This window comes from Talpa europaea (genome assembly GCF_964194135.1).
Source record: "Talpa europaea genome assembly, chromosome: 11".
Taxonomy (NCBI): Eukaryota; Metazoa; Chordata; class Mammalia; order Eulipotyphla; family Talpidae; genus Talpa; species Talpa europaea.
In genome coordinates, this window is record NC_140078.1 from 95896718 (window position 1) to 95909869 (window position 13152).

At 47.5% G+C, this 13152-nt stretch overlaps 1 protein-coding gene across 1 annotated transcript in view; it reads right to left on the minus strand.

The window, feature by feature from the left end:
* MGLL (monoglyceride lipase) overlaps positions 1-8004 on the minus strand; it is a 97114-nt gene extending 89110 nt beyond the window's left edge. Inside the window, exons 1-2 of the mRNA XM_084247101.1 lie at positions 7969-8004; positions 6558-6702 (exon numbers count right to left, since the gene is read on the minus strand). Coding sequence (XP_084103227.1) covers positions 6558-6682 — 125 coding nt within the window. The 5' untranslated portion in view covers positions 6683-6702; positions 7969-8004. The remainder of the gene's footprint in view (positions 1-6557; positions 6703-7968) is intronic.
* Positions 8005-13152: the final 5148 nt, after the last annotated feature.

Genomic DNA, 13152 nt, shown 5'->3' on the forward strand with positions numbered 1-13152 from the left:
TGCTACGCTTGACAAAGGCACCAAACATCAGGAGACCAGCAGCTTCAAACAAGTAAGAAACTTTTTGGAAATTCTTAAAAAAGGCAAAAGAAAATAGAGGTGGTACTGGAAGGGAACAATCTAATAATGGCAAGGCTATAAAATGAGCAGCAAGGTCCATTTTCTCAGGGCTTAATGTAAATTTCATGAAACAACAGATAGCAAGTCAAAGTGGCTTAATTTCTGAATCCTCACTGAGGAAGGAAAACAACGTAAAACATAATTCCTTGCTTAACTTCACGAGTAAACACAACCCCGTCATTAAGATTTTATCAGTGATGGGGGTTGTTTAGCCAGCCTTCTCTGCTTCTCCTACCGGCTCCTTCCAGCCACGCCCCAGTCAAGTATCTCACAAAGCATGGAGACCCCACCTGTTCTCCCTGGCAGAGAGCAGCCCCAGAGAATAAATATGTGAAGGTGGGTGCTAGGACAAGAATCTCATGTTCCCTGCCTGCACTTGGGGAGACACCTGACAGCCCCTCCCCTCTCCCACCACCATCATCACTGGGTATGGCTGACTTAATCTAGTGCCACCACTAGACTATGACCCGGTCTTCTTCACCGACCACCTGGATTACAGCAAACACCTCCAGCCAGCTGGTTTCCAAGCTACAGTCTAAACTGCACCACTGCTTGGCTGTAAAGCTGTCCATACCCCCCAACGCTGAGGTTCAAGTTCCAGCGTGTAGCCTGGCCTGCAGGACCCCCCAGGGCCCAGCCGCCTTCTACTGTCTGGCTTCATTTGACTCTGCTAACTTCATTCTGCCGTACGCCCCAGTAGAACCATGCTGCTGTAGCTCCTCAACTTTGTGCCGCTCACACTTTCCTGTCTCATTCCCTCCCCCTGCATGCCTTGCTCGGGGGTGGAATACAGTCAAAAGCCCTAGCTGAAAGGGTGAGTAGGAGCTGACATCCAGCCCATACTCTGTTCACCGAGTCAGACACCAGAGGGGCTGCATCTGCCAGGAAGGGCTCCCTTTTCTCACTCGGCTCCTCACGGCTTCATGGCAGGCCTATCTCTAGCTATGTCACATCATTGCTATCCATGTGTTTGTCTACCACCCTTTCATCAGAGTGGGTTTTGCCACCCTTTCTGCATGCTGCTGCCCAACAAATGCTGGGACTGTCGGCCTCAACCCATGAGCCTGCTGGAGTATGCTGCTGTCGGCCGCGTGACAGGCTGAGCGTGAGGAGCAGGGGCCCTCTCAGGGGTGAGCCCTCAGAGCCTGTCTTGCCACAGAGGCCCCGGAGAGCCCCAAAGCTATCCCAGCTGACAGTCGGGGGGAAGGCAAAGGTACTGGGTGCAGGGGGAGTTCAGCTGTCTGATCCATGGAGACCAACAGGATGGGGCTCAAAAGGCAACTTTTAGGGTCAAAGAAGGGATGTGATTTGGTTGACCCTGAGAATGTGTTAACCAAAGTAAGGGATGCAGTGACTCCTCGTGGGGGGTGGGGTGGGGAGCTGCATAGGGAGGTGGGATGCGTACGCCTGTAAGCAGAGCCAGAGAACACTGACAAACATCCAGGCTGGGGTAAGAAAGGTGCCAAATAATTGACTTACAACCTGATTAGGAAATCTAAGGGAGAGAGGAGAATAGGAAAAGGCCAGAACATGACTTCCTGATGGGCAGTGGGGGTCGAAATTATGTCCAGCCAGTTGGTGAAGACTTGGCATCTCCATGGTCCAGAGCCAGTTGATTGGGAGGGACCCTTATCTTCTGGAGGCACTGGAAGACCACAGGTGCCACACCCCCGTGGCTGGTGACTGATGAAAGGAGGACATGATGAGGGTGGCAGGCAGGGAGGATGCCATGTAGCATTTAAACAGATCCCAGATCTGGGACACTGCACTTCTCCAGGTCAATTTGCATTGGCAGGAGGAAGTGCTGTAAGGTGGCATTGGCCAAGGTCCCACCTAGGGCTGTGAAGGTGTGGTGGAGAGCAGGGCCAAGGTGCCGGAGGAGAGGGCAGGGCAGAGGTATAGATGTCAGCTGAGTCCCACTCCAGGGATTAAGGAATAGAAAGGGGGGCAGAAGGACTGGGAAGCCTCACTTACTGACCCCACCCAAAGCCACTACTGAGAACTTGGAGAGATTCCCAAAATGATGCCACACCCCCTGCCGTGAGCCCCCCACTCACCCCAACCTCAAGTCATCAGGATGAAAATCCTAAACACACACCCGCTGCGGGACTGTTGGGGGGCAGGTGGCAGCTCAGTCCTTTGGAGCTGTGAGGGGAGGGTGGCTGCAGTCACAGGAGGGAAAAGCCAGGCAAGGAATGAAAGGGGCACTTCTGCTCTGGAAGATCTCTGCAAATGTAGAGGAATTTGGAACAAAATGCTAGATGGAACTTTCAAAGATGAGTCACTCGTGAATTCCAGTGATTCTCCAGGCAGGGTGGGAGGGCTCGCCTCCCTAGGGGTTTGCATCGGGACATCTGTGAGCAAGGGACAGTCACACTCGAAACAGCTCCCTCAATACACTAGCTGTGATCTTAATAGAAGCTACTGGAAGGAAAGCCTGTCAGGGCTACGGAGTTCAAGGGCTACCAGAGGCCAAGGACGCACAGCATGAGGGAGCCACCAGCTGAAGAGTGCTAACGGAGCACGTCAACACGCCTCTACTTCTACCAGACCTTGCTGATAAGCACAAGGATGTGATCTGGTCCATGCCTGGGTCACATGTGCTGGGGTCACATCTGGCCAGCCATACACTTACAGCACACTGGCCGGCCTTCCTGGTCAGGCTGAATCAAAGGACTATTTTGCAGTCGAAGTCATCACCCTGAACATTGTTTCATATCACCCCCAGCAGCAACCCTTCCCCGGGGCAAAACTTATACGCGGTTATCACCTGGGTTAGGAGCGCCTCACAATTCTGAGGATAGCTCAGGAACCCTCAGCTGTGAATGCGAAGCCCTCTGAGTGGGCTGAGGGTCACTTGGTGGACTGAATTCAAAGGGGCAAAATGTCACTCAAAGGTGCACAAGAGTCCACACAGCAGCTCAGCCCCGTCTATGCCAGACTCCACTGCCCTGCTGGTCAGGAGAAACCTGTTGCACAACCAGCAGTTTAAAACTCCAGGATACTGGACAAGGCAGCCAGTCCCCCCAAGCGATCAAAGACATTTTTTTTTTTTTTTGGTTTCAGAATGGATACATTTTCCTTAATCTCTTAATATGTGATGAACAATTAAGGAGAATTAGTTATTCCATCACTCTTTACCTAACAAACAATGTAAGGCTCTATCAGGAAGACAGCACTAATTAAAACAAAAGCTGCCCTGCGTGGGGGTGAGTTAAGAAAACTGGAGTCAGAGGGATCTAGAGCAAATCTAGCCACTGCCAGCTGGGCTGTGTCGGGTCTCCATTCCCTCATCTGTAAAACAGAGAGAATAATATTTGCCTCCAGGCTGATGTGAAAGTAAAGTGAGGCCATGTACATAGAGCATCTAGTCCAGACCCCAAGACATACTTGATAATTGGTATGAGATAGTTCTGCTACCCCACAAGTATAATGCTTGTTGTTAGCACCGTAAATACTACCAGATGAGCATGAATTTGCCTGGGCCCTGCCAAATGTAGGCTTAAAAATCTCCGGTTCACAATTATTAAATACTGAGCCTCTGCTATGTTAAAAACCTTATTGTGTTTGGATACACGCACTGTAGCCACCACCCCATGAAATGTCTTCTTTCCCAGGCCTCAGTGTGAGGAAGCTAGTACTTACAAAGGCATCATTTATTCCACAAGCAGGTTCAGCCGGTTACCAGTCATGGTGACACCTGTGACCCAGCACAGCTCCGAGCTGCCTGCAGAGCCTGTCCTGGAGCCCAGCACAGGCTTCAGTGAGAGAATGTGCTCAGGTGCTCTGAGCAGGCCTAAGGAGCTGGAGGCAACTTGTTGACCAGGAAACCAATCCAAACCAGTGACCACTAACAGAGGTAGGTAGATACCCCCACAAGAGGGGATCCCGGGATGGCTTCTGAGACCCCAAGGGCCTCAATGAGAAAGATTTAAAAGTGTGTGGGGGGAGATGGAGAGAAGATGACATTTGACCAGCATTCTCCCCACCCTATAGAGGGAAGGCCTGGGGCCAAAGAGGGGGACAGGGTGTGGCGGGGCCAGGATGAGGCCCATGGTGACCTGAGCTCTTTTCCCCTTTCCTAAAAGCAGCAACAGCAAAGGTGAAAGACAGGAGAAGAGACGCACCAGGCCGAGCGAGAGGGAGCCTGCCTAGCAGCTGGTCCTTGCCCAAGGGGCTGGTCTCAGTTACTTAGATATGCAAAGGCTTCCATGCCATTTGGCACAAACCTCTGCCCCCATCGCCTCGCCGCCACTCTTGCTGCCATGAGCTCTCCTCCTGGAGCCCCTGACACTCCCCAAGACCCAGCAACCACAGGGTTACCATGTTTCACTACAGGGGGCCTCCAGGACTTTCCTAACAGAGAGGGAGGTGCCCCAACCCAAACAGCAGTTTACTGACCTGCATCATCTCTGGGGGCTGGAGGCGAGCCCCTAGGTGGGTGGGCTCCTTCAGGCAGGGTCTGCAGCAGGAGCCAGGTCACCTAGGCCAGAGACTTGAGACCTGGGCCATCACCTGCCATCCCAAACCACATTTCTCTTCAAAGCTTAGGGCCCAACGGCCTCAACCTTCCACTCTGTTCTTATCCCCAAGGGCACCCACCACAGCACAAACACTGACTTCCCAGAGACAGCTCATTTCAACCTAGTGAGCTGGAGCAAAAGTAAAGCAGCAGAGAGAGAGCTCCCTACCATGCAGCTCCCCACAAGGCAACATCAGCATGGAGACTGTGAAAACCGGTCACAGGCAACGAAGGGCAGCGATCTGCAATGACCCTCCCGCCCCCACTGGAAGATGGCAGGCCCATGTGACTTCATTGACCTCAATCTAGCACAATCTCCTCACTCATCCAAGAAAGATGTCGAAGTCTTAGACTTTGACATTTAAAACTTCTACTTTCCATTCTCAGTCCTTTGTCTATATTGAAAAATAACTCACCACATATCAATTAAGTTGTTAGGACTCAAAGCAAAAGTATTCATTCCTACAACCAGTTAAGTCAGAGTAGAGAAAAAAGTCAGAATGGGGGGGCCTCGCTGGTGGCGCAAGGGTTTAAGCACCGCACTATGAAGCAATCTGCAGCCTCTGCAGCACGAGTTCGATCCCCAGCCGGCCAAGGAGCAACCCCCATGGCAAGGCAGACCTCTCCTGACTCGCCCGTTGCTCCCCTCAGCAGTGTACTTCAGTCAGTCTGCCTGTTCTGCTCCCCACTCTGTCTCTGGTGAATCCTCTCCCCCCCCCCCCCCGTGTCTCCGGCCTATACCCCAGCATAAATAAATCAATCTTTGAAAAAAGAAAGTCAGAATGGAGAATTAACGACAATGCTTAGGAAGGCTCTCTCCCTCCTCAAATACATATGCACATACAGACAGACCCACTCTCTTCTGCAGGAAATCTTTCAGAAAGACATTGCCAGAACTGGTAGGAACAATTAACAGCCTGTTTCAACAGTCAGTTTGTATAGCTGCCTTGAAGCTATGATTTTCAGCCAGATCTTTTAAAAGTCCGTATTTCTTGGTGAATGTGCAGCTACCTGGATTACACACCTTGTTGAAGATAGAGGTGAAATTTTATACTTTTGCAAAGGCTGGGCGATTTCTGAAACACAAAAGGAGACAGGATGCACACCGTGTCCCCTAGGAAACAGAGGCCTCTGAAACAGGTAAAATGCCCAATAAACAGGAAACATTTGCTCGTCACTAGGTCAATTGGTTACCACAAATAATTTCTTTCCCTGAATAACACAAACAAGTCGGGTTTTCCCTGTTTCATACAAGAGGAGGGAGCAGCGGACCAGCTGTCTTATTGTGTGTAGTCCCAATGCCGGCTTCTGAAGGCAAGACAAATCCTTGATGGAGAATGTACAAAGTAATTGAGCTGGCAAGAAATCAGAAGGAAATACCCAGAACCTTTCTTCTTCCCAGTTACACACATGTGACACCTTCTGAAGCGCGTAATCACACAGGAAAGGGAACAAAGGTTACCATGTATGTATTTCTGTTTTTTAATATATTCTCTCTAGTTTATGTATTTTCTACATCCATTTCTATTTCTCTCTCTGTTTTTCTGTATCTTGTATAAAAGGTTCTAATTTCCCTATCTGATAGGGTGGTTTTCTGTAATGGTTGGGAAGAAGGAATGCCTGTCCAACAGGAAATCCACTCCAGTACAATAAAATAAAGTCACGGGTAATTTTTGAATATGACCATACAGAAGGATCCGCATCCTAGTTGTTATAAAATGAAAATAGAACTCCTGCTTCTTTATTTAAAAAAATGATGAATGTGTACATCTCAGTTTTGTCAGCATTGCGGCGCCTAACATTCAAACGGCATGTGAAGTGGGTCACAGAGAAAGTGGCCCCCAAGGCAAAGCCCCATGAGGGAGCAGAGGCAGGCGGGAATGTTCCGAGCAGCCTGGGGCGGGGGAAGACTTACTTGGGTGTGCCCGTGGGCTTCCAGTACCTGCAGAAGAGGTACTGCCCATCCGCATTGACCAGGTGAGGGAGGTCCTGGTAGGGGACGCTCTGCGGGGTCTTCCTGGGAGAACTTTCCTCGGGCATTCTGACAGGATCTTCCAGTCCTTGGAAGAAAAGAGGACATATTCAAAGTCAGGAAGATGGCAAAGACACAGAGCTAGGGGAGGCAAGCCTTGTTCGGAGTCAGTAACATGTCTTTTAAAAGCAGTTTTTAAAAAGCCTCCATGTCAAAGCTTTAAAAAACAACATATATATCTTGCAATCTCGCCAAGACTAAAAAATCCCATTTGTTCTTAAGAAAATGCTCACTTTATTTTTTAAGTGCTTCATTACAGCTTCCCCCCTTCCCATCTGTGTTTATTTTAAATCATTTCAGGAAACTTCATCTTAAAGACTATTTTAGCTGTAATCAAGTGGAAATTATAGTCAGCTCTGTGGGTATAAAGACCCAGCTGCGAGATCCATCTATCTTAAAATCCCCAAGGAAGTTTCAAAGGGGCACAATAATGAGGTGGATGATACTCCGATTAATTCCTCCTGTCTGAAATTCCAAAGATGCCATGACAAACCTGTTTCCATCATGTTCTGGCTTTTGCATTCCACAGCCACGTCGGCCTCGAGAATCAGAGCCTGGCAAGTAAGGGCTGTTCCCTCATCTCGGCGGTCACAGGGCGGCATTCAAGCAGCTCCCAAGCCCCTGCTCCCCCACCCTGCGCCCTGCCCCCAGATCCTGCCTCTCCGGCTTTTGGGGCGCTGAGCCCTGGAGCCTGCTTCCAGATCTCACAAGCTCTCCGGAGCTCCCTCCCTCCCCAGGGCGGGGACCAGCGCCTGCGATTCTCCACTACTAGTTCGAGTCATCACTTTCCCTAAACAAATCGCTGGAGGGGCTTCGAGCAGGGAGGGGCCCCGGGCCCGGCACCCACAGCCCGGGAACCAGGGAAACTAGCGCGGCGCACACCGGGGCACCTCGCACACCTACAAATACGGGTCCCCGAGGCAAAGTCACCCCCGAGGCGCCTGACAAACTTTGCTTCCTGCCTGTCTCCAACAGCGCTGGGAATGGAGCCCCGCAGCTGTCACTGGAAACGCCACAGGGAAAACCGGGAGACTTCGCGGGGCGCCTCTGCGCGGGGACAGCGGGGAGCGCGAAGATGCAGTTGACGGGTACAAGTTGGCTCGGGGGCTGGAGCGAGGGAGCAGGAAGGACGCGCGCGCGCGCGCGCACAGACATGCGCGCACACCCTCGTGCACACACACGCGCGCACCGGCGGGTGCGGAGCCCACGCCGCGCGTGCCAGGGACCCCCGAGGCTGCTCCCCACCCCTGGTGACGGCACTTGCAGGCTGGAGCGGGGACAGGGAGGCAGTTACCGGGGCCACGAGCGCTGCAGTCGCGTCCCCCGAGCGCCGCGGGTCCTCGTCTGGGCTGAGCTGCGCGCCGCCGGCTCCGTGGCGACAGGGCGCGGCGTCTGCGCCGCCACTTTATCCCCGGGCCGGCTCCGCGGCGGGGGCGGCCCGCGGTGGGTGGGGACGCGCGGGACGGCGGGCGGCGCGGGGAGGCGGTGCCCGGGGCCCACGTGTGCCCGGCCCGCGGGGAGGAGCAGGGGCGCAGCCCGCGAACCCGGCCACGCGCTCCTCCCCGCCTGGAGTCGCGGAAGGCCGCGCCCTAGGGTGGCCACCCGGTGGTCCCCAAAAAGAGCTGGGCTCAGAAGTCTCAGTGACTGCGGACACGCCACACTCACACGTACGTACACACACACACACCATGCACGAACACAAATCTCCCCCCTACCAACACACAAGCAGGCCACACAGACTCTACATACACAGACACACACAGACACCACCTGTACAGACACAGCCAACACAGCCACACTTACACTACATATGCACAGAGACATGCAGATATAGCAAATACACACATGTATACACACTACACACATGCACACAGACCTCCCCACAGACAGACATACTCAATACACAGCCTAATGGCATCCAGAGAGACACACACAGCCCACCCAGAAGGGAACAGACCCCCTCCCACACACACAGAAACACTGGTAGACAGACATATCCAGGCATACACATGCATACCGGCACACACTCACATCACACACACAGAGATACACATCCCACCCAGAGACACAGGAAGACACACACATCAAAGCCGGGGGGTCAGGGTCAGAGGTAGGGTAGAGGCACAGTGGTGCAGGCCTTGTCCCTCTATCCCCATTCCTGCAGCTCTCTCAGCTCCAGAACCAGGCCCCCAAACAAAACCTCTGGTGCATCTACACAGGTCAGAGTAATGTAGCTCACTGGGGTTCAAGAACACACACTGGACTTAAGAGTCCAGACTATCTGGGCTCACATCAGCTTTGCTTCTCCTTTTGCCCTGTGCTCTTTAGTCTCCTCACCTGCAGGCCGGGAATGTCAACGCCTTTATCAACAAGAAGTGTGAGAAATGTCCCCTGCTCACACTGACCTCAGCAAACCTTCGTGTCCTTCCTTCTTTCGCAAGCAACTTTACATCACAGTGGTGTTGCAAAGGACTGCTGTTCTCCCAAAACTGATGTCTCAATGTCACCCTGTCTGTATACAGTGAGGTCCAGACTGCCTTGAGCCTGGGGTCTAAGTTACAAAATGAAACAGCCTTGAAGCAGCAGCTTGGGTTGTGAGCACCGCAAAGTGGCTTGGCCTGCTCTGTGGCCTCAGGCAGGTCCCATGCCTGAAAGATGACTTTAGGGGGAGCTTTGCAAAATGCATGCAGGACAGGACTAAAGGCAGCCGCCCCAGGGCAGGGTAACTGAATGGTTATTTACTTGAATGGTTATCCATGGAGGTTCTGGGAGACCCAAAACCCAACAAAGTGACCGGTTATTTGATCAGTTACAAAATATCCCAGACCTGACATTCCATGTTTTAAATACACAGTGTGAAAGCTTGGAGGACGGGCTTGGCTGGAATATCAGAGGAAGCCGGCTAGACATGGTCGTTGAGGGCTTGAAGTGTTCCTTCTGGTCACTGAAAGTATGGTCAGCAAATTGGGAATCTGGGAGTTAAGAGATTGTTCTGTATCTAGCTTTTTGAGATCTTTATAGATTCACATGGCAGAAGATATAACACAGAGAGCTGTTGTGTGCTCTTGGCCTCAATGGAAACTTCTTGCAAAACTATAGGACAATCTCACAACCAGGATGTCGATGCTGATACAGTCAAGATGCTGAACGTTCCAAAAATCCCAAACATTCCAAAGATCCCGAATGTTGATCCCTTGAGGGCATAGCCACTTTCCCCATTCCCATTCCCTCCATAACCCCTGGCAACCACTAATTTGCCCCCCCATTTTCAAATTTTGTCATTTCAAGTATGTTAATATAAATCAAGTCATACAGTATGTAACCTTTTTAGGATTCACTTTTTTTTCACTCAGCGTTTGCAGGTACGTAGTATTCCATGGTGTGGCTATACTACATATTTTGTTTAACAATTCATCAAGTGAAGGACATCTAGGTTGTGTCCATTTTGGGGTTATTGTGAATAAAGCTGCACATGTTTTTGCACAGGCACAAGTTTTTGTGTGGACATAAGTCTCCATTTCTCTTGGAGAAATGTTCTGAAGTAAATCTCTGGATTGTCTGAAAAATGAATGTTTCATTTTTTGAGACTGCCAAAATGCTTTACAAAGGGGCTATGCCATTTCACCTTCTCTCCAGGAATGTATGAGAGATTCAGTTTCTCAATATCTTTGTCAGCATTTAGTGTTGTCACTATTTCTTTCTCTTTTTTTTTTTTTCCAGAATTCTGTTAGGTGCGTAGTAATATCTCCGAGCAGTTTCAATTTGCATTTGCCTAGTGTCGAGTGCCTATTTCCATTTGTGTATACTATTAATATTTGGCAAAATGTCTCTTCATGCCTTTCCACCATTTTCTAAATGAATGGTTAGGGTTTTATGGACTCTTAATTTTTGAGAGTTTTTGAATGTATTCTAGATACTAGTCCTTTGACATGTGATTTCCAAGTATTTTCTCCTAGTCCAGAGTTTGTCTTTTCATCCTATAAACATAGTAATTTGCAAAGCAAACATTTTCAGTTTTGATGAGATACAATTTATAGATTTTTCCTTTCATGGTTTGTGCTTTTGATGTCAAGTCTAAAAACTCTTTGATGAGTCCTACATCTGAAGATTTTCTCCTGTGTTTCTCTCTATAAAGTTTATTTACTTTTTACATTTAAATCTGGATCTAGGGGGCCTCCCTGTTGGCACAATAGGTTAAGACGCAACCTATGAAGCTGTCTGCAGCCACTGCAGCAGAGTTTGATCCCTGGCAGGCACAGCAGACCTCTCCTGTCTCGCCCGCTGCTCCCCTCAGCAGTGTATTTCAGCAGATGCGCCTGTTCTGTTCCCCACTCTGTCTCTGGTGGATCCTCTCACCTCCCACACCTCTGGCCTGTACCCCAGCTCTTGTATGCATAAATAAATGAATCTTAAAAAAATAAATAAATCTGGATCTATTCTGAATTAAATCAGGGTTCGTTTGTCTAGGAATGAGCAATTGCTACAGCACATTTTACTGAAAAAGCTGTCTCTTCCCCATTGAGTTGTTTTGCATGTTTGTCAAGATTGTTTGCTATAACTGTATAGGTCTATTTTTGGGTTATCATATTTGTTCCATTGATTTATTTATTTCTTCATCAATACCATACAGTTTGATCATTGTTACTATCTAATAAATCTTTTTATACTAATTTTTTATTTAGAGAGTATGTGATTTGTCTAAGATTTCCAATTAAAATTTTAAGTGGGGACACTGGTTCCTCTCACTTACAGCTCCTTTTATAAAATAGTTTTAACTTTTCTAATTCTTTCATCTTTCAAAATAAATTTCAGAATAATTTTGTCTATATTGACAAAAAATGCTAGGATTTTGGTGGAAACTGTGTTAAACATGGATATCAATTTGCTAAGGATGGATTTTTTATTATGGTGAGTCTATTCACGAACATGATTTAACTCTCCACTAATTTAGATCTTATTTGATTTCTTTAATTTTCAGCATATAAATTCAGTGTATATTTTTTCAGATTTACATTTTTACTTTTTTTGGTAATTTTAAATGTTAAGCATTTTTAATTTCAGTTTTCATGAATTCACTTCTACTGTATGGAAATACAATTGATTTTTGTGTGTAGATCTTGTATTCCTGTGATCTTGCTGAACTCACTTAGATAGAGGAAGGTATTTTTGGTTGCTGTTGTTAGTTGACATTTTCTACATAGCTATAATTAAATTTGAAGTAAGTTTCTAGTAGACAATATATAGTCATGAATCACTCAATGATTGTTTAGAGGACAGTGGTCTCAGTAGGTTATACCATATAGCCTAGTGTAGCATAGGCTACACCATCTAGGTCTATGTAGTTACATTCTATAATATTAACACAATGATAAAATTGTCTTACAACACATTTTTCAGAATATGTCCCTGTCATTAAGCAATGCATGACTGTAGTTGGGTCATTTTAAAAATCCTTTCTTCTGGTCTCTCTTTTAATTGTGGTATTTAGGTCATTTACATTTATTGTAATGACTGTTATGTAGAGCCTAAAAATACTGTTTACTTTTAGTTTTCTGTTATCTTTGTTTTTCCTCTCTCTTTTTAACTTTTCTTGTCTTACTCTGTGTTACTTGCACAGGATTTTTTAAGAGTTCCATTTTTATATATCTATATTGTATTTGAGTGAATCTCTTTAAATAGATATTTTAGAGGTTACTATCACAGCTTACTGATGCCATTTTACTAGTTCTAGTGACATACAGAAACCAAACATTTCCTAATGTCCCTTCACTCTCCCCTGTCTATATTATAATTGCCTTAAACAATTTCTTCTACATAAAGAAAAACATCATACTATATATTTGCTCCAAACATCAAATATAATTTGGAAAACCTACTTTGTTTGTTTTTGCTATGTTCTCTTTTCCTTTTTGGTATTCCTACATTCCTTTTACCCTTTCCTTTCTCTTTAAAAAACTTCCCCTAGCCACTTTTTGAGGGTAGGTGTCCTGGCAAAAATTCTCTTAGTTTCCTTTCATCTGAGACTGTCTGGATTTCCCCCTTCATTCTTGAAGGACATTTTCACTGGAAACAGAATTCTGGTTAGCAGAATTCTGTTTTGCCACTGCCTGTTGGCCTCATGGTATCCGAGGAGATATCCACTGTCATTCTCTTTTATTTTTTCTCATGTAGGTAAGGTGTCATTTCTCTCTTATTGCTTTCAAAATTTTTCTTTGTCCTTAGTTTCAGAAATTTGACTATAATATATCTTGGGATTGATTTCTTTGAGTTTACACCATTTGAGGTTTGTTCAAATTCTTGGCTCTGTAGGTTTATGTCTCTTGTCAAATAGAAGACATTTCAGTCATTATTTTAAGTACTTTCTCAGCCCACTTTTTTTCTCCTCTCCTTTTCAGGCTCTGAAAGTGATGATATGAATGTTAGATCTTTCACTATAGTCGCATAAGCCCCTGAGGTTCTGTTCATTTTTTGTTCCAGT